The 24,119-nt window shown below is 53.7% G+C and overlaps 4 protein-coding genes across 4 annotated transcripts; 3 read left to right on the forward strand and 1 right to left on the reverse strand.

Moving 5' to 3' along the window:
* Positions 1-1,110: 1,110 nt before the first annotated feature.
* On the forward strand, positions 1,111-5,659 carry EMWEY_00026120 (hypothetical protein, conserved; the record flags this gene model as incomplete). The annotated part of the gene is made up of 8 exons (XM_013478079.1): positions 1,111-1,500; positions 2,088-2,244; positions 2,671-2,783; positions 2,944-3,083; positions 3,598-4,107; positions 4,324-4,462; positions 4,629-4,943; positions 5,522-5,659. The coding sequence occupies 8 exons, from the start codon at positions 1,111-1,113 to the stop codon at positions 5,657-5,659; spliced, it is 1,902 nt and encodes a 633-aa protein (XP_013333533.1).
* Positions 5,660-7,404: 1,745 nt separating this feature from the next.
* Positions 7,405-12,923, reverse strand: EMWEY_00026130 (hypothetical protein, conserved; the record flags this gene model as incomplete). Its single annotated transcript, XM_013478080.1, has 8 exons — positions 7,405-7,533; positions 8,112-8,188; positions 8,445-8,502; positions 8,668-8,938; positions 9,846-10,422; positions 11,006-11,105; positions 11,406-11,597; positions 12,171-12,923. 8 exons carry the CDS (start codon positions 12,921-12,923, stop codon positions 7,405-7,407), a joined length of 2,157 nt encoding a protein of 718 aa, XP_013333534.1.
* A 2,796-nt stretch (positions 12,924-15,719) lies between these two features.
* Positions 15,720-16,355, forward strand: EMWEY_00026140 (hypothetical protein; the record flags this gene model as incomplete). The annotated part of the gene is made up of 1 exon (XM_013478081.1): positions 15,720-16,355. One exon carries the CDS (start codon positions 15,720-15,722, stop codon positions 16,353-16,355), a length of 636 nt encoding a protein of 211 aa, XP_013333535.1.
* Positions 16,356-16,673: 318 nt separating this feature from the next.
* EMWEY_00026150 (hypothetical protein) lies at positions 16,674-19,135 on the forward strand (the record flags this gene model as incomplete). Its single annotated transcript, XM_013478082.1, has 3 exons — positions 16,674-16,834; positions 17,000-18,269; positions 18,545-19,135. The coding sequence occupies 3 exons, from the start codon at positions 16,674-16,676 to the stop codon at positions 19,133-19,135; spliced, it is 2,022 nt and encodes a 673-aa protein (XP_013333536.1).
* Between the last annotated feature and the right edge of the window lie 4,984 nt (positions 19,136-24,119).

The raw sequence follows: 24,119 nt of genomic DNA on the forward strand, positions 1-24,119 counted from the left end.
GGGGGGGGGGTTTGATCTGCTTCGTTTCCTGGAAGAGAATGCAAGCCTGTACAGATAGAGAGCCCCTGGAGACAACAAAGAAGATGAGGCAGTTGAGCTGCTGGTGGTGCTGCTGCTTCTGTAGGGCCAGTAGCGGGCTCGCAGCAGCAACCAAGACATACAATAAAAACCCGCTTTAAAAGAGCCCTACTCTGTTTGTTCAACAATATGAAACAATTCCTGGTGTTAACGCTGCTCTTGAAACAGCTGCAAGAACAAGAGGAGGCTGATGGCGTACCTGGAGACAGGGCTCTGCCGCCTTGGAGCCAAGGCAGCAGCAGCAGCAACAGCTGCTGATGCTCTAGCTGCTGCTGGCGTGCCTGTTGTGAGTTTGTCGTAGCAGCAGTGAAGAGTATTGCGCAAATGGGTGTGGTATTTTATTTGCGGCTTCTCGTATCCACTTTACTACCACCGTCCGTGTACACAACTGCCTAGCTGTTCAGCACAGCAGCAGCAGCGGAAGCAGCAAAAGCATCGACGTCTCGAGGGCCTTGCTCTCCGCCTCTTCTACTGTCTTTTTAGAGACTTCTGATCCATTTCAACCTCATTGGGACACACAGGCTACAGCGGATGCTGCTGTAGCGCTTCTGCTGCAATTCCTGCTGTAGACCTCTCGTGTGCGTCGCGCCGTCATCGCGTCGTTGACAGCAGCAGCGTCGGTTACAGCAACACTCGGAGCAGCAGCAATCGTAGAAGCAGCAACAGCAACAGGGAAATCGGTGTGCATGCATCGAGTTCTACAGGGGCTGTCAACACCAGCGGCCTGATTGCGGATCTAGCGGAATCTCCCCCGCTGCCTCTGCTCCTGCTGCTGCTGCTGCTGCTGTTCGCTGACAGCAGCAGCCTCTGCTTGCTGAAGGGATAGACTACAGCAGCAAGACCCGTTTCGCAGCTGTACCTGCTTCCCGTGCTCCTCCTCCCTCTGTACTTGGTCCAAACGTCGGCGCCCCCCGTCACCTGGGCAGCTGTTGCTGTTGCTGCGGGTGCAGTTGCTGCAGTGTGTGGCGTGCATGCTGCTTTGGGGCTTCATTTGCAGTGGAAGAGATTGTATTTTGTTGGGGCGTTTCCACAATGTGGAATGTGTCTTCGCGGCGCGCCTCTCTAGCGCTCCGAGTCCAGGGGACGGGATCGTCTCCGGACATGTCTTCTCCCTGTGTGTTGCCTGAAGGCACAGCCTTTGTGCAGCGGTGGTCTCGCTGTGGAAGTGCTGCAGCTGCTGCAGCGGCAGCAGCAGCAGCATCTACAGCTTCAACCACAGCAGCAGCTACTGGGTCCCCTCCGGGATCTCCTGTAGGATCTCCTGTAGGGAGTGGAGACGGCTCCAGCAGTGGGGGCGCCTGGGATAGACGATCGCAGAAGAGACCGTCGTTTGGTGCCTTCAGGGCTTTCTCTGCTGCAAAAGACTTCAGTAGGGTAGCATGCCTTGCGTTTCCCGAGGAGGCAGCAAACGCGTCGTCTAGAGTAAGTTCACGATGACACACAGCGGCAACGGCATACTCAGCGAACTGCGGGATGCTGATGTGGAACGGGTGACGAAGACAGATATATAGACGGAGACGCTGAACGGGAGACTGGCCTACAGGCAGAGGGACATAGAGGGACAGATGTGTTGGGGGGGGGGGACATTTTTGGAGACAAAGGGGGATAATACAGTGACACATGGATGGAAATTGGTTAAAAGTGTGAGGGATATGGAATGGGAGGCAGGATGGAAAGGGGAATGAGTTGCACCCCGAGACTCCCTTAATTGGATAGATATTAAGAGGCAGACATAGGGAAAGCCAGGGACGGCGGCACATAGCGACGACCCTGAGCCGCTGTTAGGTGAACAGAGCAATTTAGTTTCGATGACAAAAGTAACAGGGGCTCGTCTGCTGAGCAGAGAGAACGTTTTTGAATTAGTGGCGCCGGTAGTTATGGGCTAGAGGGTTTGGCTAGAGGGTTTAAGGGTACAGACTTTTAGACGTTAGGCATCTATGCAATGTGCTTCCATACAATCTGGGTCGACTGATGTCTGTACAGTTTGGCCTTTGGGGTGTTATGCGCAGCTAGGGTACGCGCGGCTACAGCTACTGCTGGGCTATGTGGTGCCGGAGATCTTGGAGGAGGAGAGCTTCGCAGAAGATGCAGAGAGCAGGGCTCAGGAGACTGCGGGAACACCTGAGGAATCTCAGCCTGCGCTGCGTGTACCCTACAGGCCCTACAGTGCGTCCCTTCTCCGTCTTTGCCCCAACAACTGCACACATGACGGGGGCTGTTGGAGCTTTGCAGCAGTGGATGGGGCAAGGGAATGCATGCAGGCATATTCACTGGGTCGTATTGCTCCACGTAGATTTAATACAATTTTCCTTACGTATCCACGTTCTCATATTTGTATATAGACCTGCACTTGTGATGGTTTGCATGTACATATCAATGGATATGTCTGTTTATGTGTATGCATAAACGTGAAGAGGTGTACATGGATCAGTTTTCAGTCGACGTTCACTGAGTAAAAGCGGCGTGACCGAACGTCTGCTCCGTGTCGGTTCATGCATGCTCTTGTCCCTTCTGGTTGAGGCCCGCTTGTAGATGGCGCCTATGCTCCTCATATGCTCAGCCTACCTGCTGGTTTTGCTGTTGTTGCTGCAGTTGTAGTGAGTCTGAACGGCCGCGACATATACCGAAGTGCGGTTCTGCGCTGCGACTCGACGAGCCCAAGTGCTTGTCTTCAAGGAGTTTGGAATGAGAGGATTGAGATCCAGGTAGGCCCTTTTAACGCTAGTGGTGCTGTCTTCGGAGTTTCGTCGTGCGCCCTTGTTGATTGCTGTTGCAGTGGGCCGTGCGATTACTGTTGCTTGGTTGCGATCCCCTGCCGAGCACGTTACTTTCGTTGTTGCTGTTGCTGGTTGTTCTCTGGTGCAGCTGCACCAGCCCTACAGCGTCTTGCGTCTAGCGCTGTATGACAGAGACACTTCGACATCTGCCTTAGGTGGCGATGAATTGTTGGGGGCTGCGGACTTTCAGCTCCATCTTCTACTGCCACAGCGCATTTACGACATCACGTGAGCCCCCTGTCCGGTCCGCTTTCTAGCATATTTTGCCCACAGTCGAATCCATCACACTCTTGTCGTCTCCCTGTTTTGTCACTGCTATCTCCCTCCCGCCGCCTTGTTGCCCCTCGTTTGCCCCCCCTCTCTTGTTTCTCGTCAGCCTCATTTTTGCCTTACCCTCTTGCCCTTACTTATCCCCCCATGTTTTCCATGTTTATCACTCGTCTGTCCACCTGTGTGTTGCGTTCCACTGCGTATCCCTTCACACGGGGCTGCTCAGACGAACTGATCCACGGATGGCGAAGATGCACTGGACAGACAGAGCTGTCTGTCCAGTGCATCTTCGCCATCCTTGGATCAGTTCGTCTGTGGTATTGCTCCACTGTGCCTGCTTTTCTTGTTTTTGTTTGTTGTCTGTGTTTGTCTTCTTGTTTTCGCGCTTTCCCCCATGCCTCCTGCATGCCTGGGGCCTGCCTACTCCAGCATCAAGTTGCGACAGGTTGCTGCTGCTGTTGCTCCATCGCAGGACCGTATTCGCACCGTTTGCTGTTCTCGATGAAGGGGTCTTGTCCGGGAAGGAAGAGGCATTCGTTGTGCTGCAGGGCAATCGTTATCTGCACCGTTCACAAGACACTCGGGCGATAGTCAAAGAGACATCTTGTGGAGTGTGCGGCGACCACGGTGGAATCTGCAAGGACAGCAGCAACAGCTGCAACGGCGTGGACACAGAAGGGGCGTCGTTGTACACAATCGAACTGGACGAAGAGGCGGTCGCGAAGGTCGTGCAGGATCAGCTGCAGCAGCTGCAGCAACAGCAGCAGCAGAACCAAGGAGAGTTTGGGGGCTGTCGCATGCGATTGATGCTACAGCTGCTGCCTCACAAGGCTTCGAAGTGCAGCACCATCCCATTACTTGATGAGGTGTCAGCCTTGTTGCTCCCGACACCACAGGAGACTCAAGAGGCTGCGCTACCGCCACTCAACTTTCCCGCCGTTTGGAGCGACCTCCAGGATGCCCACAGAAAGCTTGTTGAAGGGTACTGTGATGGAGCTGCTGCTTCTGCGCCTGTTGCTGCTGCACATGCGTTGAGTTAGCGCTTCAGTGCAGTTCGAGCAGCACTGACAGATAGCTTCCCATCGTGTTTGTTGGGCGTCCCCCCGTTTGACTGTCTCCTAGTGTCATCTGGCTCGCATCTTATGACAGAAACAGCAAGCGAATTTCTGCTTTCGATGCGTTTGCTCCGCTGTTTCAGGCCTTTGGGAGTGCTTGCTGCAGGGCTGTACGATGCGGTGTACTGGGAGCGGCCGGCACTGAGCATTGCGTGCCTCCTTGCGTTTGTCTTTTTGTGGAGGCGTCCCTGTTTTTTGCCATCAGCTCTTCTGTTACTCTCAGTACGCTAGCAACCCTTAACCCTGGAGCCTAGGGCCCCGCTTCATGCGTTGAGGCAAGAGGCTTCTCTGCTTCTGCATCTGAGCGCTGTTTCTGCGCCTGTTTCCGCCAATGACCCCGCTTGCGAATGGCAGGCGTGGCGGAGTGTGTTTCTGTTTCCCTTCGCAGGGCCTGATGTTGCTGATTGTCTCCCTTATTCAGATGCCTCCGCCTCCCGAGGAGGCCAGTTCAGCTGGTCGGGCGGACAATTCCACAGGAGCCACTGCATCATCTTCTTCCTCAGCAGCAGCCACGACGGCAGAAACGGGGCGTGATGGAGACAGGGGAGTTACTCCTTTGGGGTCCCGGCAAAGAGGCCGTCCAGGGTCTCTAAAGGCCTTTGAAGTCAGTGAATCAGAGAACTGCGCGGAGACATCGTTGTTGCGGTCGCTGTTGTCTGCCGCAGTGCCGCCCTCGGTGCAGCTACGCGTACGGCAGTGCCACGTAAGCGTGTAACAGCAGCATAGCACCAGCACAGAAGGAGCGAAGCAACAACCACAGCAATTCCTGACGTAGTGCTTGAAGCAGGAGCTTATCAAATTTGCAAGCTTTACGAGGCGTGGCATGGTGTGGGGAAAGGGGCTGCGACGCGGCTGGTGTAGCCGTAGTATACATGGTGATTCCAGTACGTGTGGGGTGCTTGCATGCAGCATACACTTCGGCAGGTTCTCTCCTCCTGTGTATACTACCATTCCAGGCTGTGTGAGCGGCGGGAGGTGGTAAGCCACCGCCTTCGTGCCGGCCGAGACCCTTGGCCCCAAACCTGCAGACCGAATAAGGAATAGGTTGATGTTTTCTTACATTTTCAATTCGCTTTCAGCTTAATAGAGCCTCTGGAACAGCTATTTGGTATCTAATTTGGAAACTCAAGTTAGGCCCTGGGCTTCATTAGTTGCTACAGGGAGTACATCAGCAACGAGGGCTCTGCATTCCTCACTCCAGTTTTATCCTGTTCAGCATTTGATTGTGTGTGTCTCATCTTTGTGTTACGGTTGCAACGGTTATCCCGTTTTGGCCTGCAGATTGTAGGTGCGCTGTGGGTGTTGGGGGCGTGGGCGGGTGCTGAGCCTGCGAAGGCATGCAGTATCGCAAGCTACCTCGTTTTGGCGTCAGGCGAGTATTGTTATTCCGGTTCTTTCAGCCGCGTCCCGCAGCCTTAATCTGCATCCCTCCGCCACCCCAACTTTCTCGTTTTGTTGTTTCAGTTGCTGTTGCTGCTGCTAGCAGTGTTGCTGATACTATGTAGGTTGCTGCGTCCCGGCATTTGGCTGGAGTTGGTGTATTTCTTTGTGCCATTCTCAGGTTTGGCCCTGTTTACAAGCCGACTGGTGGTGGTGGGGGCAGCAGTGCGGTTGCTGCTGGCGTGCTATCGAGAGGTGCGTCTGTGCAGACAGCGCAAGAGGAGGCAGCACTTAATTGCTGCTCCAGTGGGATGAAGAAGGAGGAGGAGGTAACCCGAAACAGGAGCAGGTGCAGGGACGGGAAGACGTTGGATACCATCAGTTTAGCTGCCGCAGTCGCATGACCGCCGCCGCGCCGTTGAGGTACTTCAGCAGCAGTAGGAGACGTTGCTACATCTGCTGCTGCACGGTTTTATTTCGTGAGTTTGGCACGTAAGGGTATAATGGACGTAGCTCATCTTGGACAGAGTGGGCGAATAAACAAGCGACGGAAGAGACTGCCTGGGGCAGCTTCCTGCACTTGAAGGCTTTAAATGGCCCCGGGAAGAGTAGCCCCCGTTGCGGTTTATACAGCTCAGTTTTGGCAGCGTCGGGAAGCAGAGACAGACAGCTACGGGCGGCGCTGCTGTCGTCTGGGGAAAGTAGGTTTTTTCGTTGTTTCCTCTAACTGCTGGAGAGAATGTTTGCTTGACTACTTTGTTGTTGGAGTTTCTGCTTAGTGTAGATTAGCAAGGCACTGTTGGCAAGGAAAGAGCCTCGCGTCTTGCTGCCAGGGAGAGCAGTGAGAGTAAACGATGGGTACAGCGCAATGGAAGGAGGGGCTGGCCAGGAAGGTGCAATTGACGATTATGCCACTCATGGAGTCCACGTAGACAGTTGTTCAATGGGGGCATTCGCACTAGGGTAGGATAGTTTAGGAGATAGAGGAACGATGGAAACGATGTAGCGTTAAATGCTCGCTATGGACTCTACGGCTGGGGATCCCACGCATAAGAGCTGTGAACAGGAACGGCGGTATAAAGGCTCATTTAGGGCCGTCTCCCGCGCTGGCTCAGCAGACGTTGCAGTCGAGGCTCCCACAGAAGGCGGCAGGCACAAGCAAGTATTTCAAATCATGTGGTACACCAGTAGCTGTCCGCACACAACACGACAGTGTTGTACCAACGCTCAGTTCAGCAGCAGGGACGGGAGTTGCGAATACGGATCGTCCAGTTGGCCTCTGTCTAGCTGGACCTCTCCTCCCTGTGCCCGCCCCGCCCCCTCTTCAGAGTTGCACGCTGTTTCTGGTCTGGATGGCACTGCCAGGGACTGTTGCCACTGATGCTGGTGCTGGGCCGTTGGTGTGGGGTTGTTGATGGGGGCCTCCTCTTCTGTAACTGCATTCTTTGGCGGGCTGGAAGTATGCGACAGTTGAAGGGACCCAAAAGTAATCCCCAGAGTCTTCTGCCAGCTCATTAGGATACTGCAACAGAAGCAGAAGGAGTAGTGGTTTCGAAATGGGCCAATGAAGGGCCCTGAGCTACCCCTTTCGTACACGTCTATACATTAGACACGACGCCAATTGGCCTGGGAGAAGACACTGCACCTCGTAGCTACGAGCGTAGAGGGGTTATGCACTTATAGAGGCAAACGAGGTTGGGCTACGAGACAGAGTCCGCAAACAACGAACGGCAGAGAGAGGGGAACAGCTGGGAGATATGCGGCACGTAGTGGCTATTGCGTGGTTACAAATAGGGTAGATATGGCTGTGGTGAGCTCCGGTGTTTGCACAAGACAGTGTATAGCTTGCCGTTGTGTAGCAGCATCCGAGACCGCCACGGAGAGGCCCTGTTGCCCACATCGGCCGACGCGCCCTGCACAACCCCAAACCGCACGGACGCAACACCCAATGGGCATCAGGTTGAATTGACGCTGACCCTACCGCCACCAACACAACCCACCTCCACAGGCTCCGTGTACAGCATAATAATGCTCAGGAGTCCTTCCCCAAGACGTACCCGCGAGGTGTATGTACTCCCTGACATTCTTCACGCGGCCGAGTAAGAGGAGCACCTCTGCCTAAGAGTGTGGTGGGAACAGGTGACAACGCAATGAGGAGACAACAACTGTGCAACAAGTACAGATGGCTACCACGGACGCAACTCTATAACCTGCCGATACTGGATGTCTCTACATTTCTATCGATTGAACACCGTCTAAGCTGCTGCCTCCCCGAAGCACAGTACGAACACCGTCAACCGTATAGCCCAAAACCAAAGCCTTAAAGCCTTCCGCAGGACAGGGTCAAGCAGAGCAGGCAGGACCAATGGCGGAAGCTATTCAAGTCATGCAGCAATATAGCAGTTACTTATGACGTGCAATACAGAAACTTTCGTGGTAGACATGCACTGAGGAGATAGGTATTTAGACCAGCCAACAAACAGAAGCTTACACCTGCCACGTGGAGGCCTCGGGCAGCTTCCATCGTTGTGGCAATGAGCTGTTGGGGCTGATGGAACTGTCCGTTATCTGTTGAAATCAAAAGCATTCCACACACAGAACACGAAACGCAAAAATGCTAGAGAAGACGGGATGACGAGGCCAGACGCCGGGCCGCCGAGACCATCACAACCAGAGGGCCAGCTCAAACATTCAGCAATGATTCTGTCACGGCAGTATCAGCAGCAACGACGAAGGCTCTGGTTATTACACAAGAGCTACTTAACGCTTCCACGCTAGGCGCTGCTGCTGTAGTGGTCGGTGAGTGGGGAACTTTCACGCCTACCTTGCTGCTGCAGCCTAGGATTCCTCCACCACCCGCCGGTTTGATGCAACAGCTCCACCTGAGGGGTGCACCATGGCACAACCAGCAACAGTATATAAACCTGTATGTTTGTTGAGATTGCTGAAAAGCAGAAAAGGGGCCAGTAGCCGACGCAGGAGTGACGGTGTCCGCCTGCTGGCTACCTGGCTAGCTAGCTAGCTCGCTATATATATAGCTAGCTGACTAGCTGGTACCCGACCTTGTGGCCTCTGGCCTTCATGAACATCTGGAGCGTTCTCAATGACGACCCTTCCTGGAGCAGAAGCAGGGCTTTGCGGGGCTTGAGCTGGCTGCAGAGATCAGCGGCAGCATCGGCGAGTGTTTCTGCGTGCAGTGCAGCGAACACAAGCGCATCCTTCTTGCACACAAGCGCATCCCTCTTGCCAAGCAATGCAACCGAGCAAAGGATAAAAAACAGGAGGCACACTTCCAGCCCCTTTTCGGTGTCACGTCTTCTGTGCCGAATGCAAACAGACGCAAGACGGAGGCGCAAACAGTATACAGACAACAAAATACACAGGAAACAGAAAACAAAACGGAGGTAGAAATCATGACACAAAGCAGCGACACGCAGAAGCAGCTGCTCACCCGCTGAGTTATCAGGCACGGGGAATAATGCGTGCGACAAGCATGTAGGGATTATCTGCCACGGCCGGAGAGACTGCGTGGTAGCAAGCCCTGGAGTGCCTGCTGAAAGGGGGGACTCCACAGGAGCTTCGGATGAACAGACCCTCGCTAGCGTCGTCGGAGACACCAAATGTTCATTGGTTGACCTGCACGGAGGCGACACAGCCAGGAGCTGCCGGCCAGGAGGCTGGTGGGCTAATCCGTATAAAGGATATCTCCTCTATTTTGTACCACCACCGCTGCGCTGCGCTGCACTGGAATCCAACAACAAAGCAGAGAGCCCGCGGGAATGTGCGATATACGGCCACTCGGAAGTGAATTTGTTACTCAGAGGGGTTGACTGTTCTCTGCCCCATTCGCTGTCCTCTAGACACTCCTGCAGGGCCCGCGTTTGCCGGTACCCTTGCTTTCGCAATGCATGATGCCCTGTGAAGCTGTTGCAGCTCCTTAGGAAGCTCATCTGGCCTAATTAAGCCTCCGCCGCGGCACGTTTCACCAATTAGAGGCATTTCAAACTTCATCTAATGGTTCGTGTTTTCCTTTTGAGAGCAACGAATTTTGGACAATGAATTCGCACAGTGACCCCTAATGCGATTGAGCGCTGCTCTGAGAATCCGGCCATCCTATTTGGGACTAATACTCATTAGTGAGCTCCGTAACCCCGCAAACGGCTGTCTACACTGCCCTTTTGCCGCACAGATGAGCAAAGATGAAGGCGTATGCACCGTGTCTTACCTGATGATCGGCAATATGGCCTTGAAAGGGTTTGGCAATGAATGCATTCCCAGACCTACACTGGCCCCTTCTGCGGGTTTCCCCAGGGCTGTGAGGGTTCTGGGCAGACCCAGCAAGCCCTTGTCTGCGAGGCGCTCAAGGGCAGCCTTCATACGTTGCTGTGGAGTCGCGAATGTCCCAGAGAGGGACAGTCCCCTGTTGAAGCGCATAGGCTGCAGTTCGTTGTTTCGCCTCTTGCTGAGGAAGTCTTCTAGTGGCGGATCGCGTGCTTGCCGCAGCAGCAACTGCTGCTGCTTCCACCGAGTAAGGTTCGCAAGGTAGCGATGCAGCGGTCTGCCTAGAGATGCGCTGGCCGCCAGTAGCTGCAGCGGGAGAGGATGCCGGGAGGCGGAGACCGTCGAGGCCCGATGCAAATCTTGAGGTCTTGTCTCCACAAAATGGGCCCACGGGTTATCGGGCTTCTCCCCACTAATAGCGGTAGTGGAGCATCGACTTTGCACTAAGAGCCTCAGCAATACTTCAACAGTTTGGGGCTGTTTGAGCCTCTGCATGCGTTCCTTTAGCGGAGCGTAGCGGCCTGCAACACAGAGTCGCACCAGCGGCCCCCAACGAAGTTTTGACCGGTGGAAAATACCAACCAAACCCCAAAAACTGCGGCGGCCGATTGTGCATGCAGTACTCATGCTCTGCTGTGGAAGGTGGCATTGAAGAGGCACCCAAGGGGCCAAGGTCTTCTCTGTGTGTTTGGTGTGTGTTTGTCTTTGGGGCAGCATGACGAACAGAAACAAGGACAAGAGGCACGACACGCAAAGGAGAAAGAGATTGAGACAGTGAATGGATGCGCACAGGGGCAACCTAACGAATGGGGAGTAGAGCAGTAAGAGGAAAAAGGGGAAGGGAAAGCATACAGAAAGCACACGCAGAGACGAAGGTTTCACAGACGAGGAATACAAAGGACTGGAGGCAGAAAATGTTTGAGCCGAGTCAGTTGAAAGCAGATGTAGATACAAATTCAAATGGAGACCCAAATGCATGCGGACAAAGCACAAGAAACGCACAAAACGAAAAATACAGGCAAAGTTATCGACTGAGACACACAGAGCGGCAGAGACAGACATATAGAAAGGCTACATAGAGGGGCTACAGGGTAGGTTACACACGGAGAGGCTGCAGCATTCTGTCAATTTCGTCGAGCACGAAGTGGCGGACGCAGGAAGCGAAACGCCGCAAGGCCCCAGGGGGGCCTAAGGTCAGAAGGCGCTGCAAAGGCACACGAAAGTACATCCCACAACATGCATGAGCGAGGCCTTAGACGTAGGGCTTAGGGCAGAGTCCTTTTACACGATGCATGCCTCAGAGGTTGTTGAGCCAAGAGCGGGGTCCAGGTGGAGCAGCTGATGAACGGTACTAGGCAGTGCCAGTGAATGAGACAGTAACGTGGAGTAGAGAGACCCGTATAGGACGGGGCAGCGGAGATAAAAGAGAATGAAGGGACAGGGGTTAGGAAGGCTCGTGGGTTGCACCGTCAGGAAGCTCTTCAGAGTCTGTGGCGTCGCGAACAAAATCAGGCCCGTTGGATCTGTCCTGTGTCAAGTCCGCAGGAAGGCACAAAACTCCAGAGGAGAGCACCTCATCGGCGAGAACAGCAGCAGGGTGAACACCAGGACAAGGAGAGGCAGAGGTATCACGAGAAACAGAGCGACATTGAAGAGCAGGAGAGGTGAATGCAGAGACAGGAGGAGACAGAAGCGGCTGAAGAACACAAACGGAGGTTGGCAGCAACCGCAGGAGCATAGGTGGGCAAGCCAACATAGAAAGAGAGGGAGAAAGCCACGTATTCGAGGGGAAAGGGGAGCAACTGGCAAACACAGAGGGAAGACGGTAGGACATGGCAGGAAAAAAGGAGACAGCAAAAGGGCGGGGGAATCGGAAGATGGGCCACAGAAAAGGCATGATCAAGGGAACAACATGGAGCAGGAGGAAAGCACCGCCGAGAAAATAGCCACAGACGTGGAGACAGTCGAGAACGTAAGAGAGAGATTTGCTAGCTGGAGAAATTGGATAGGAGGAGGTAGACGGATACAGGATACAAAGGGGGCTAGAAGGACTCATAAAGAGGGGGAGGTGGGCAAAAGGGGACAAATGGGGAAAGACAAAGGCAGGGTGAGGCAAAAAAAGGACGATGTGAGACAACAGCAAACGGGAGGTGACAGAGGAAGATTGGAGGACATGGAATGTGACAGGAGCGGGAGGCGTAGGCGCCTACACTCTCTGTAAGTCCCTCAAGGAAGGCCAGCAAAGACTTTCCTGAATCTCCTTTCTAACAGCTTTGTGGGTGGTCGTCCTAGTTGCCGCGGCTGCTGCCTCTTGTAAGGAATCTCTGAGCAGCAGCAGCTGCTGCTGCTGCTGCTGCGGTAAAGTGTCATCGATCAACAACAGCTGGGGGACACGGAGAGGCGCTGACGGTTGTCTCCGCTTGTCTGTCTTCCTGTCTCTAAACTCCGTAGCTACCGGCAGCCAGCGGCGAGCAGCCTCCGCCAACTCCCCCAAGAGCTGAAGTCCCAAAGTTGCAGTAGGGACAACCACCAGGGAGACAGCCTCGGCTGTACAGACAGCATATGCTGCCTTAGCAGACCCCCCATTGGCTAACATAGGCAATAGCTCCCAGTCCGTTACATGCGGCTGACTCCTGCTGCTGCTGCTGCCTCCTATGGTGCTGCTGTTGCTCGCGTTGCTGTTGCTGATATCGACTTCGAGGGTCAAACGCTCCCTCTTCGTGGCTCCTGCTGCACCTGCTTCTGCTGCTTTCGTTCCCCCTGTGTTTGGTGCTGCTGCTGAGCGAGCGGTGTGCCACTGCAGCAGGGGCAGCAGGAGGGAAAGGGACTTCCCCGAGCCTGTAGGGCTGCAGAGGACGAGGTCTTGTCCCTCTGCAGATCGTCGCAGTGTCTCCTCTTGGCCCCCCAGCAGTTCCCAATATCCCAAGGCTTCCATTAGCCTCTTCAGAAGATATGCAGTGTCTCCTATATCCCGCTCCTGCGTCTGCTGTTCCGGTTGCACCGCCTGCTGCACCTGCTTCATTTGCGGCTGCAGCACGGACGCCGCTCCGCTGCGTCGGCTGGACCCCACACGTAAAAACCCTTTACTTTTATGCCGTGGCGGGGAGAAACTGGAAGATGCTTGCATCGGGGAGGTTCTTCGCACAGAGGAGCATTGTATCTCCTTTGTATCTCCCTTTGCAGACTTATCTGATGTTAACAGGACCCCCTCAGGTTCGCCTTTCGACGACCGGCCCACAATTCGTCCCCTACCCCTCGGAACAGGAGGAAACCCCTCACCGTACGACTTGCTACCTCCTAGGGCCTGCCAGACGCCCACGGTCACCCCGCATGTCCTCCTGTAGGGGCCCTCCGTGCAGATCCCGTAGGGGCCCCGTACGGAGACTGCTGGGGAGGATCGTGTCTGTCCCCATGATGGGCCGCACGAAGGGCCCCGCCGGCGGCCACTTGCACAGTTGTTGGGATAGAAGAAGTTCAAGGGGTGAGCCAACAGCCAGGATGGGACAGCTTCAGACGCAGAGAAGATGAGAGCGTCCTGTAGCACGCAAAATAGGAGGGCCCAGGCCATAAAAACCATCCGATGTAGAACATGGGAACCCCGAGAGCCCCCTCTACATTATACAGGGCTCTGAAACAAGAAAGGTTTGCTGGAGCATACGTGGGTGGTAACGCGACAGCACAGAGGGGGCCCCGGGCCCCCCTGTAGTGCGCAGGCACTACATGGTCCACAGTTGCGGTACCCAGCGTGTAAGATAGAGAGTGAGCACAGCAGCCTATAAGAGATCGGAGGTTACCTAGGTTTAACTATAGATGGAATTCGATAATATTAGTAGGTTCAGAAGCGTATTAGAGGTTTAGCAGTTGATTTGGTGCTGGGGCTGAGCAGCAGCACCCCGTCGCAAAGCTATGCGCGCTGGCGCATGGAAGGTAAGTGACATAGTTAGGTCATGTTTGGCTCTGTGTATTCAATTAAGGATAAAGGTTTTGTGAATTAGAATAAAATTGGTATATTTATTGGCAGAGTTGGTCCGAAAGAGTCGGGCCTTGCCTGCGGTCCGACCGTTGCACCCGGTGCCGGGATGGACGGCAGGGTGTAACCCAAGGTATTTAGACGCTCATTTTGTAGATCTAGCTCATACAGGGGCCTGTAGGCCTATAGGGGTGACTACGTAGCCACGGTACGCGGACACCGTGTGTTACATTTGGGGGCCGTTCCGGGAAATTTTAGGTTTTTTGTCACTTGTTCCATTAGTTTGATTACCTTGTAAACTAGGGGACGTCAATTCGAAAGTTTGGGCTACGACCACTACCGTCTGGGGGCAGATTCAATGATGGGGGGCGATCGAGGTCCCCTAGAGGGGCAGAGACAAGGGTGTGGGGTGCGCTCCTATGATGGAAATAGGGCGCGAGAAGAACCCTACGTACAGAGAATATCTTTAAATTCTGATTCCGATCCATTACAGACAGCGAGAAATGATTACTATGACACGAGAGCTTGCAGGGGCGATCCCTTTTTCCGACCAGTCCCTCAGATGCCACTGGAAGGTGGATCTAGTATGCTGAACTTCCTTAGGAACTTCGAATCAAATTTTAGAGACTGCGGCATACCCAGGGAACGCTGGGGGTATGAGGTGCGCAAGTATCTCAATGGCGAAGCCATAACGTTCTGGTTCCACCTATACGGCACCAATGTAGATCTAAGTGATTGGGAAGAGGTTAGGAGGAACCTGCTAGGGAGATCCTGCAGGGCCGGTTAGGAGGCTACCCTGGTTCTACTGGCTAAGTTAAAATGGGAAGGATGCCCAGGGAAGTATTCATCCGACTTCTCTAGTATAATCTGCCAAACTGAACCCCTGCCACATGAGGAGTTGGTGGCATATTTTCTAGCTAATTTACCTGTGGATATCTATGAGAAACTGACGAGGAGTGTACACTTGAGATTTGAAAAGTGGGAGGACGCCGCTGAGGAGCTGAGGGACGTAGTGGGAAGCTGGGATGAAGCGTTGAAGTACTACCGACGTACACAGCGGGAGCTACGGCACATTCTAACAACTTACGGGAACCACGAACAACAGAAGAGTCCGAGTGAAAGGCGGGAGACCATAGGGGAACACCCGCCTCCTACCAGAGAGCAAACCAGAACTTTAGAATGTTACGTGTGTCGGGGAAGAGGGCACTCAGCACTGGCCTGCCCATCAAGAAGAGAGGCCACTAAGCGCCCTGGGGAAATGTGTCGTCGGTGCGGAGGAGTGGGACACTATGCCTCCACGTGAGCCTCGCCCTACGACAGGAATGGAGCTCCTACTGTGAAGCGAGAGACTCCACCGATACGACCCCGACCTAGTCCACCTAGACGTTTAAACGAGCAGGCCTAGCCGTTGACGGGGACAATCGGGCTAGGCCGATAGCACCTGGTGGCGGTGCTCTGTGTACGATAGCTACAGGGCCCAATAGTATACCGGTTTCGCCGAAATGGCGAGAAAAATTGCTGGGTCGGGTAGCAGCTCCTGAGTCAACCGCACATACGCACAGTGGCTGCTTAGAGCAAGTTTGGAAGGGCCAATGGTGGCGGATGAGTGGGGAGGAAGATACCCAAGGGGGGAGCCTGTGTAGCGCGGGAACAGCAGCTGTCCTGAGAGTGGTGATAGCAGGACAACGATGCGAAGCGTTGGTAGGTACGGGAGCATCCAGAAGCTTTATAAACTCTGATACAGTGAGGAAACTTCACTTAAAGGAGAGATTACTGGCGGAGGAATGCTGTTTTCCTGTGGCTAACGGAGAGAAGTTGAGGATCAGTTGAGTAGTCAAACGGTTAGTTATGTGGAGCGGCGGCATGAAACTAATTGGGGACTTCTTAGTGGGACCGGTGCCTTACGATCTAGTGGTGGGACTAGACTGGTTGACTGAGCACAAGGCTGCATGGTCTTTCCCATCGGATGAACTACGTGCATTGGTAGAGGGCCAATGGATTAAGTTGACACTCGTCCGTGTAAGCAAAGGGAGATCGGAACGGGTTAGCGACCCCCTGGTGCGCCCAAAGCCACCAGCTGAACGGGCGTATGACCTACTAGCCAGACAAATAGCTGAGATGCCAGAGGAGGAGGCCATGGCTCTTCTACGCCCCCAGCCAACGAGGCACAAGTCACACACGCGTAAGGGACTGAAGGTGGATATTAAGGCACTACTACAGCAGGCCAGGGAGAACACAGCTCAGATTCAACACCCGATGCAAGGACTGTCTTCTATCCTCGCTCTCCCGGTGGGTGAGAAGCCCGAAACACCGAACCCGACTGAGGTTGGACAAGGGACATGGTGCTGCGCCTTGTTGGGAACCCCCAAGGTTCCGGAAAGGGACGGGGATAACAGAGAACTGGGGGAACAAGAGCGACTTGACGATGAGGAGGAGTCCCCTTGGCCGACAGCTACCTTGGAGTATTCGCGGTTCGATGAATGACTAAAGTCCGAGGCAGCGTCGTCGACCCCTTCAATCATCCTTGATGTATTGAAGAAATACCGAGCAGTATTCCCTGATCAGCTGCCCGCTGGACTGCCGCCGAAGCGCCCCTTCGATCATCCGATCCTCCTAGTACCTGGGAGGATGCCTACAAAATCGCCGATATACCGAATGACTCCTGAACAATTACAGGCACACAAACAGGAGATAGCCAGACTGACTACCAAGGGATGGATAGGGCCTACATACTCCCCTATATGTGCCCCGACTATCGTGGTGGATAAGAAGGACGACGGGACGGGGGACCGAAGGATGAGAATGGTAGTTAATTATAGGGAGATAAATGCTCTTACGGTGGCGCCCGACTTCCCCTTACCTCCCATTGCCACTATCTTGGAAATGCTGGGAGGGGCCAAGTACTTTTCCTCATTGGATCTGGAGTCGGGATATCATCAGATACGCATGGCGCGGGAGGACAGGTGGAAGACCGCTTTCCGTTCCGTGCTCGGCCTTTTCGAGTACAAGGTGATGCCTTTCGGCCTGAAGGGAGCACCTGCAACGTTCCAAGCAAACATCAACTATTAGCTATAACCATTCTTGGGACAAGGGGTGATAAATTATTTGGATGATATTCTTATCTACAGCTCTGATATACCCGGCAACGCCACTCTATTGAAACAGGTTCTAAGTATCCAGCAAAAGAATTACTTCTTTCCTAAGTTCAGCAAATGTGAGTTCGCAAAGAAAGAACTCACTTACCTTGGGTACACAGTCAGCGCAGAAGGAATCAAACCCGCCGCAGACAAGGTTGCAGCCGTTCAACAGTGGCCGGAGGTGCTACAGAATGTCACCCAGGTGCGGCAGTTCCTAGGCACTGTAAAATACTGTCGTATGTTTATGGGGGCAGACTGTCCTAGAGTGGCCCGCCCCCTACTGGAACTCACACGGAAGTGGGTCCACTTCAAGTGGACGGAGGCCCACACACAAGCAGTGCAACAGCTCAAACGAAAACTCACCGATTACGTCACCCTCCAGATACCCGATACCACGAAGCCTTTTGACCTGTACACAGATGCTTCGGGATTTGCGTTGGGTGCGGTCCTGGAGCAGGAGGGAAAACCATTTGGGTTCCTGAGCCAAACAGTGAACGCTGCGCAGCAGAAGTACTCCATCTATGACCAGGAATTATTGGCACTGGTTACCGCCTTGGACAAGTGGTCACACCTACTGAGAGCTGCAAAGGTAATGGCCTACACGGATCATCAAGCACTAACGCACCTGCAACAACTTAAGGCATCCAAACCTCTTCGGGGGCGCACCGCGAGGTGGCTTGATTTCCTCGCGGAGTTCCCTGAACTGACGATCTCCTACCTGCCAGGCACACGCAATCAAGTGGAGGATGCATTGTCGCGTAACCCTGGAGGGCCTACAACCAAGGCTCCCAGCAGTATTGACACCCCACAAGTCTCCTCGGTTTCCCTCGCACCCGCTGAGGTACCCTTAACTCCACATCGTGAAACTAGAAGACGACGTAACGACTATCGACAACTAGCCGGCATTCGGGCGAGGACGCGGCAACAGCGGAGAAGCGAGAAGCCCACGGAGGCGCCCCTGGACACACAACAGCAGCACGATCGGCCACAGCAACAGACGTGTGCAACACACAAGCCGAATTCCCCTACACACGCCCTCGACTGGGCAGGGGCATACTCTAAGTGTTCAGTCTTCCGCGAAGCTTATACGGCCGCTGCCAAGACCCCAGGAGAAACTGTCCATGTCGAGATTCATCAGCGCCGCTATGGGTTTTGTTACCAGCACCCATACCTGCGCATATGTCAGAATGGCATTTGGCTGATATGTGTCCCACAATTACCGGAGTTCCTAACGCATATACTATACCAGTTCTACGATCACGTCACAGCGTGGCACAGGGGACAAAAGAAGACTCTCCTTGCAATCAGCAAACATTACTATTGGCCTGGGATGCGCACATATACGAATACGTCCGTGGATTCGTGTGTACAATGTCGAGCTTCGAAGAGTGTCACCCAGAAACCCGCCGGCCTGTTGCAGCAACTCCTGATACCGTCACGGCGTTGTCTTGCGCGTGGGGATGAAATGGGCCATCTTGCTCAGTGAATCCACCAGCACCAAGATGGCGTCGTGTCCTGCGCGTGTGTGTGTGGCAGGTCGGTGATAAAGGCCAGGCTCACGTGGCTCCAAGTTCAGCAGCAGACACGGTAGCACTATTGGCGGACAGGCTCATTCGATATCATGGGTTCCCAGAGACCCTAGTCTCAGACAGGGACCCGCGCTTCACCTCGGAGATCTGGGAGGCGCTGTGCTCGCGTTTCAACATCAGAGCAGAACTGTCCCCCCGCTATCACCCACAGACAGACGGACAGACGGAGCGTGTGAACCGCACCCTCGAGGAGATGCTACGCAGATACATACAAACGGATGAAAAGGAGTGGGAGCATCTGTTACCTGCATTAGAGCTAGCGTATAACACCACACCCCACTCGTCCACAGAGCTCTCTCCGTTTGAAGTCATGATAGGGGAGAACCCCCTTACAGCGGCGGACCTAGATATCGTAGGGACGTTACCCCCAACACTCTCCCCTCCTATGACGAAACTCTTCCAGCGCCTCTGCGATAGGGCACAGGCCCACATCCTGCAAGCAAAGTGGAGGCAGAAGTATTACGCTGACACCAGGAGACGCCCGATGGAGTATAAGGTGGGGGATCGAGTGTGGATTAGCAGCAGACACCAGCGTTAAACGAGTGTGCCAAATTGGAGCCTCGGTATCGAGGTCCATTCAAGGTTACTGAGAAGATAGGGGAGGTGGCCTACCGTATCGGCCTTCCCGGAAGTTATGCTGGGCACAACGTTTTCCACGTGTCCCAACTGATTCCTCATCGTCCTCCACCGGCGACACAAATTTCACAAGATGCGCCAGCTGGGTGGCCGCCCTTCGGGACGAGACAGGGAATTCCACAGACCAGTAGCTTGTGGATTATATCTTGGACCAACGAGGCTCGGGATCTTCGGCCTTCTATCTAGTTAAATGGCGTGGCGCCCCCGAGGAATGGGCCACGTGGGAACCCGCACGATCTCTGCAGCAGATACAGTGGTCCTATTAGCTAACAGACTAATCCGGTACCACGGCTTTCCCGGCACTCTCATCTCAGACCGAGACCCCCGCTTCACATCAAAGGTCTGGGAGCAACTTTGCCTACGTTTTAATATCCATCCAAGGATATCCAGCACTGATCCGCGCTTGGAAGAAACGAAGACGCAAACCATTTCAGGAACCAAGCGATCAAAGGGCAGTTTGGACAGCTTGCCCTTATTCATGATACGCGGATGCAAATAGGAAAGGCGGCGCAGTACAGGTCTGCTGTATATATATCGGATATCCAGATATCCTCAAACACAGGGCTGTTGAGTACGCAGTGGGCGACAAGGTACGGCTCAGTGCCAAACAGTTCCCGGCACTGAGCGACTGCTCCAAGTTCGAGCCCCGCTACAGACGCCCCTTGGAAGTGACGGAACGCATCGGGAAAGTCGCCTACCGCCTCGCCTTGCCCGACTCCTACGCTGGACATAACGTCTTCCATGCCTCCCAACTAATCCTGCATCGCCCGAGGCAGGACGCCCAGGTGCCTCGGGAAGCTCCGGTGGGCTGGCCACCAGTTCCCGATGAAGTCGGTAATCCCACAGACCAATTCCTTGTGGATTACATCCTTGATCAGCGGGGCGGGGGGCCTCCGCTCGCCATCTCGTGAAATGGCGAGGCGCCCCTGAGGAAAGATCAACGTGGGAACCAGCACATCACCTCGAAGGTTGTCTGGTTTGAGCGTGGAAACACCACCGGCGCAAGCACCAACGAGAACTACGCCATCAACCCGTTTCGCTTACGCCTCACGTAAGTGTCCAGGAGGGGGGAGGAGGGGGGGCCTGCGCACCCACTGCATGCCTCTACACGGTTGGGGTCCTTAACACCGGCCAGTTGCAGTAGTCGTAGTACCCCAAGACGTGCGGTACACGAATAGAAGAATGAAAGCGAACCGAGGTAACACTACTGGAGTAGCATCTCGTAGTGCCGGGCTAAGTACAACCTCTAACTACCCAAATCCCCAGAAGTCTATGTTGAAAGTATCAAATCATGTAAGTCACTCCTATTAACAAGGGGAGTTCATAGAATAAAAGAACTGTGCGTTCGGAACTGACCCCGGTCTTCACTGGGGTCAGTGCCCAACCTATAAGATGGCGGGGAGATATCAACAGCGACGACACAGTCAGGAGCCTGCACTATAACTCCAATCCACCAAAATGTCATATTGACAAGCTTTATATATATTAATAATTCTATTTCTGTTTCATGTAGACCTATAAAGGACCTAACTGGCTCCCAAGGAGTGGCTAAGCATTGCGATACACTGCCGATAAGGGTGACTGGGGGGTAAACCTACTAACCTGACTCTACCTACGGTACTCGATTCTTAGTACATTTAGCAGTATTAGTTCCCTTTCCTAGTTACTAATGCCCTAATCCCAATATTCATTCCACAGGCACTACAATGTGGCTATGGTGTGATCTCTAGTAGCTTACTGACATCACACCAGAGCCACATTGTCGTGCTTGTGCACTACAGAAAACCTTTCGTGGCAACCAGCCAGGCTAGATAATTTGCTCCACTCAGGCTTGAGAACTTTCAAGTTTCTGCATTGATATTTTTCTGGCAGTTTGGAGACGATATTATTGATCAGCACTGGTCCTGTGTAGGCTCAGGGGCTAGGGGGCTTGTCGCAGAGGAAGTGACCCTGCGAGTTGCCGAACCTTCTTTGGGGTCCTCCGTTGGGTTGAGTCTTCTTTCAGGCACCCCTTTTTTGACTAAGGCTGAGCAGCTTTTGACATCTGTAAGAACCACAAGGGCTGCTGATGCAGTGTAGCGGATCACTCCAGCCGCAGCAAGCGCGTCCTGCCCTCGCCGCTGGTCTCCCCGCGGTGGCCCCGCAGTGGCCCGTAGACAAGAGCTGTAGAGCTGGCGGGTTGCACAGTCCCCGTCCAATAGGTGCTACCATGAGAAGGGAGGAGATTGTGTGCCTACGAGAAGACAGTTGATGCGACAAGCTCCTGCCACTTGTCCCCGAAGGGGCTGCAGTGTAGTGTCTACGGTCGTCTGCCTGCACTACTTCTATCAAGTCTACTTCCGTCTATCTACCCCTAAGGCGATCGAAAAATCTCTTGGGAATTCTTTTTAATGGACTGACGGGGCAGAATAGGCTCAAAAAGCAAGACATGCTCGAGTTATATGGTCACCCTTCACCGTATCGGGATTTATGAAACTTCTAGATGCTCCCGTGCCTACCAATGCCTCGCATCGTTGTCCTGCTGTCACCAGTCTCAGAACAGCTGCTGTTCTTATATGGTCACCCAGGGAGGAATCCCTAGATTAATAGGACTGACTGTAAAGAATACGGCTCTGATACGTGTAACCTCCACTGGGTTCAGCGGCTATTTCAAAAACTAGGGGGGAGAAAAGCGGGAGGGAAACAAGCTTGAAGGAAACAACGCTTCCCCAATAGCAGCTTTCCAAAGCAAGGGCCGACGCGATTGGCCCCCACACCGGGTGTAGTGCACGGGCACTACATAGCCCAACATAGTTGCGCTAGCTTACGAGTAAGGTAGAGGGTGTATACTAGGAGACACTCGAGGTCTGAGGTTACCTAGGGTTAACTATAGATGGAATTCAATAATATTAGTAGGTATCTGAGCATATTAGAGGTGTAGCAGTCTATTAGAGGTAGGGGTCTGCGCAGCAGCACCCAGCCGCTGAGCTATGCGCGCAGGCGCATAGAAAGTCAGTGGCATAGCTAGGCCATGTATGGCTCTGTGTATTCAATTAGAGATAAATGTCTTACTAATTAGAATGCCATTGGCACATTCAGAAGCAGAGTTAGTCCGAAAGAGTCTAATCCACAAGGTACTGGTCTGTGGGATTCCCTGTCTCGTCCCGAATGGGCGGCCACCCAGCTGGCGCATCTTGTGAAATTTGTGTCGCCGGTGGAGGACGATGAGGAATCAGTTGGGACACGTGGAGAACTTTGTGCCCAGCATAACTTCCGGGAAGGCCGATACGGTAGGCCACCTCTCCTATCCTCTCAATGACTGAGAAGGGACCTCGATACCGAGGTTCACAATAGCTACAGGGCCCAATAGCATACCGGTCTCTCCGAATTGGCACGAAAAATTGCTGGGTCTGGTAGCAGAACCTGAGTCGACCGCGCAGGCACACAGGGGCTGCATAGATCAAGTATGGAAGGGCCAATGGTGGCGGATGAGTGGGGAAGAAGATATTCAAGGGGGGAGCCTGTGTAGCGCGGGAACAGCAGCTGTCCTGAGAGTGGTGATAGCAGGACAACGATGCGAAGCGTTGGTAGGTACGGGAGCATCTAGAAGCTTCATAAATCCCGATACAGTGAAGAAATTTCACTTAAAGGAGAGATTACTGGCGGAGGAATGCTGTTTTCCTGTGGCTAACGGAGAGAAGTTGAGGATCAGTTGAGTAGTCAAACGGTTAGTTATGTGGAGCGGCGGCATGAAACTAATTGGGGACTTCTTAGTGGGACCGGTGCCTTACGATCTAGTGGTGGGACTAGACTGGTTGACTGAGCACAAGGCTGCATGGTCTTTCCCATCGGATGAACTACGTGCATTGGTAGAGGGCCAATGGACCAAGTTGACACTCGTTCGTGTAAACAAAGGAAGATCAGAACGGGTTAGCGGCCCCCTGGTGCGCCCAAAGCCACCAGCTGAACGGGCGTATGACCTACTAGCCAGACAAATAGCTGAGATGCCAGAGGAGGAGGCCATGGCTCTTCTACGCCCCCAGCCAACGAGGCACAAGTCACACACGCGTAAGGGACTGAAGGTGGATATTAAGGCACTACTACAGCAGGCCAGGGAGAACACAGCTCAGATTCAACACCCGATGCAAGGACTGTCTTCTATCCTCGCTCCCCCTCTCAGGTGACACCTCACAAGTGAAGAGACGAAAAGAAACGCAGTAAGGCCTGGGGCTTATGCATGCATACGTTTCAAGAAGGAGAAACAACATACAACGCCATCTACGCCACAACTGTCACCCACGGCGGCCGTTTGCCGTGACTACGAATCACTCACTAATAGGCCTAATGCCCCTATGGTGCTAGATCTACAAAATGAACACCTAAATACCTTAACTCTCAGTTATTCCCAGGAAACTTCCGAAGGAAGGTTCGATCCAAATCGCCTTCCATCATGGGTGTCTGATCGTCCCCGCCAGCTGCGGGTTACACCCTGCCGTCCATCCCGGCACCGGGTGCTATGGCCGGACCGCAGACATGGCCCGACTCTTTCGGACTAACTATGCTCCTGAATGTGCCAATTTCATTCTAATTAATAAGACCTTTATGCCTAATTGAATACACAGAGTCATACATGACCTAACTATGCCACTTACCTTCTATGCGCCAGCGCGCATAGCTATGCGGCTGGGTGCTGCTGCTCAGCCCCAGCACCTAATATGTAGATCTCTACCAAGGAGCGAGCTTCTGCATATCGACGAAGGAGGGCTGCTCAGGAAGAATAGAGAATAAGAGGGGAGTCAAACAAGGCTGCCCTCTCAGCCCCATTCTTTTCAATCTTGCCATTGAGCCGCTACTGCAGCAGTTGGCAGCATGCAATGAAGGCCTAGAACTACGCACGACAAACGGGA

This window comes from Eimeria maxima, genomic scaffold, assembly GCF_000499605.1.
Source record: "Eimeria maxima Weybridge genomic scaffold, Emw_scaff282, whole genome shotgun sequence".
Taxonomy (NCBI): Eukaryota; Apicomplexa; class Conoidasida; order Eucoccidiorida; family Eimeriidae; genus Eimeria; species Eimeria maxima.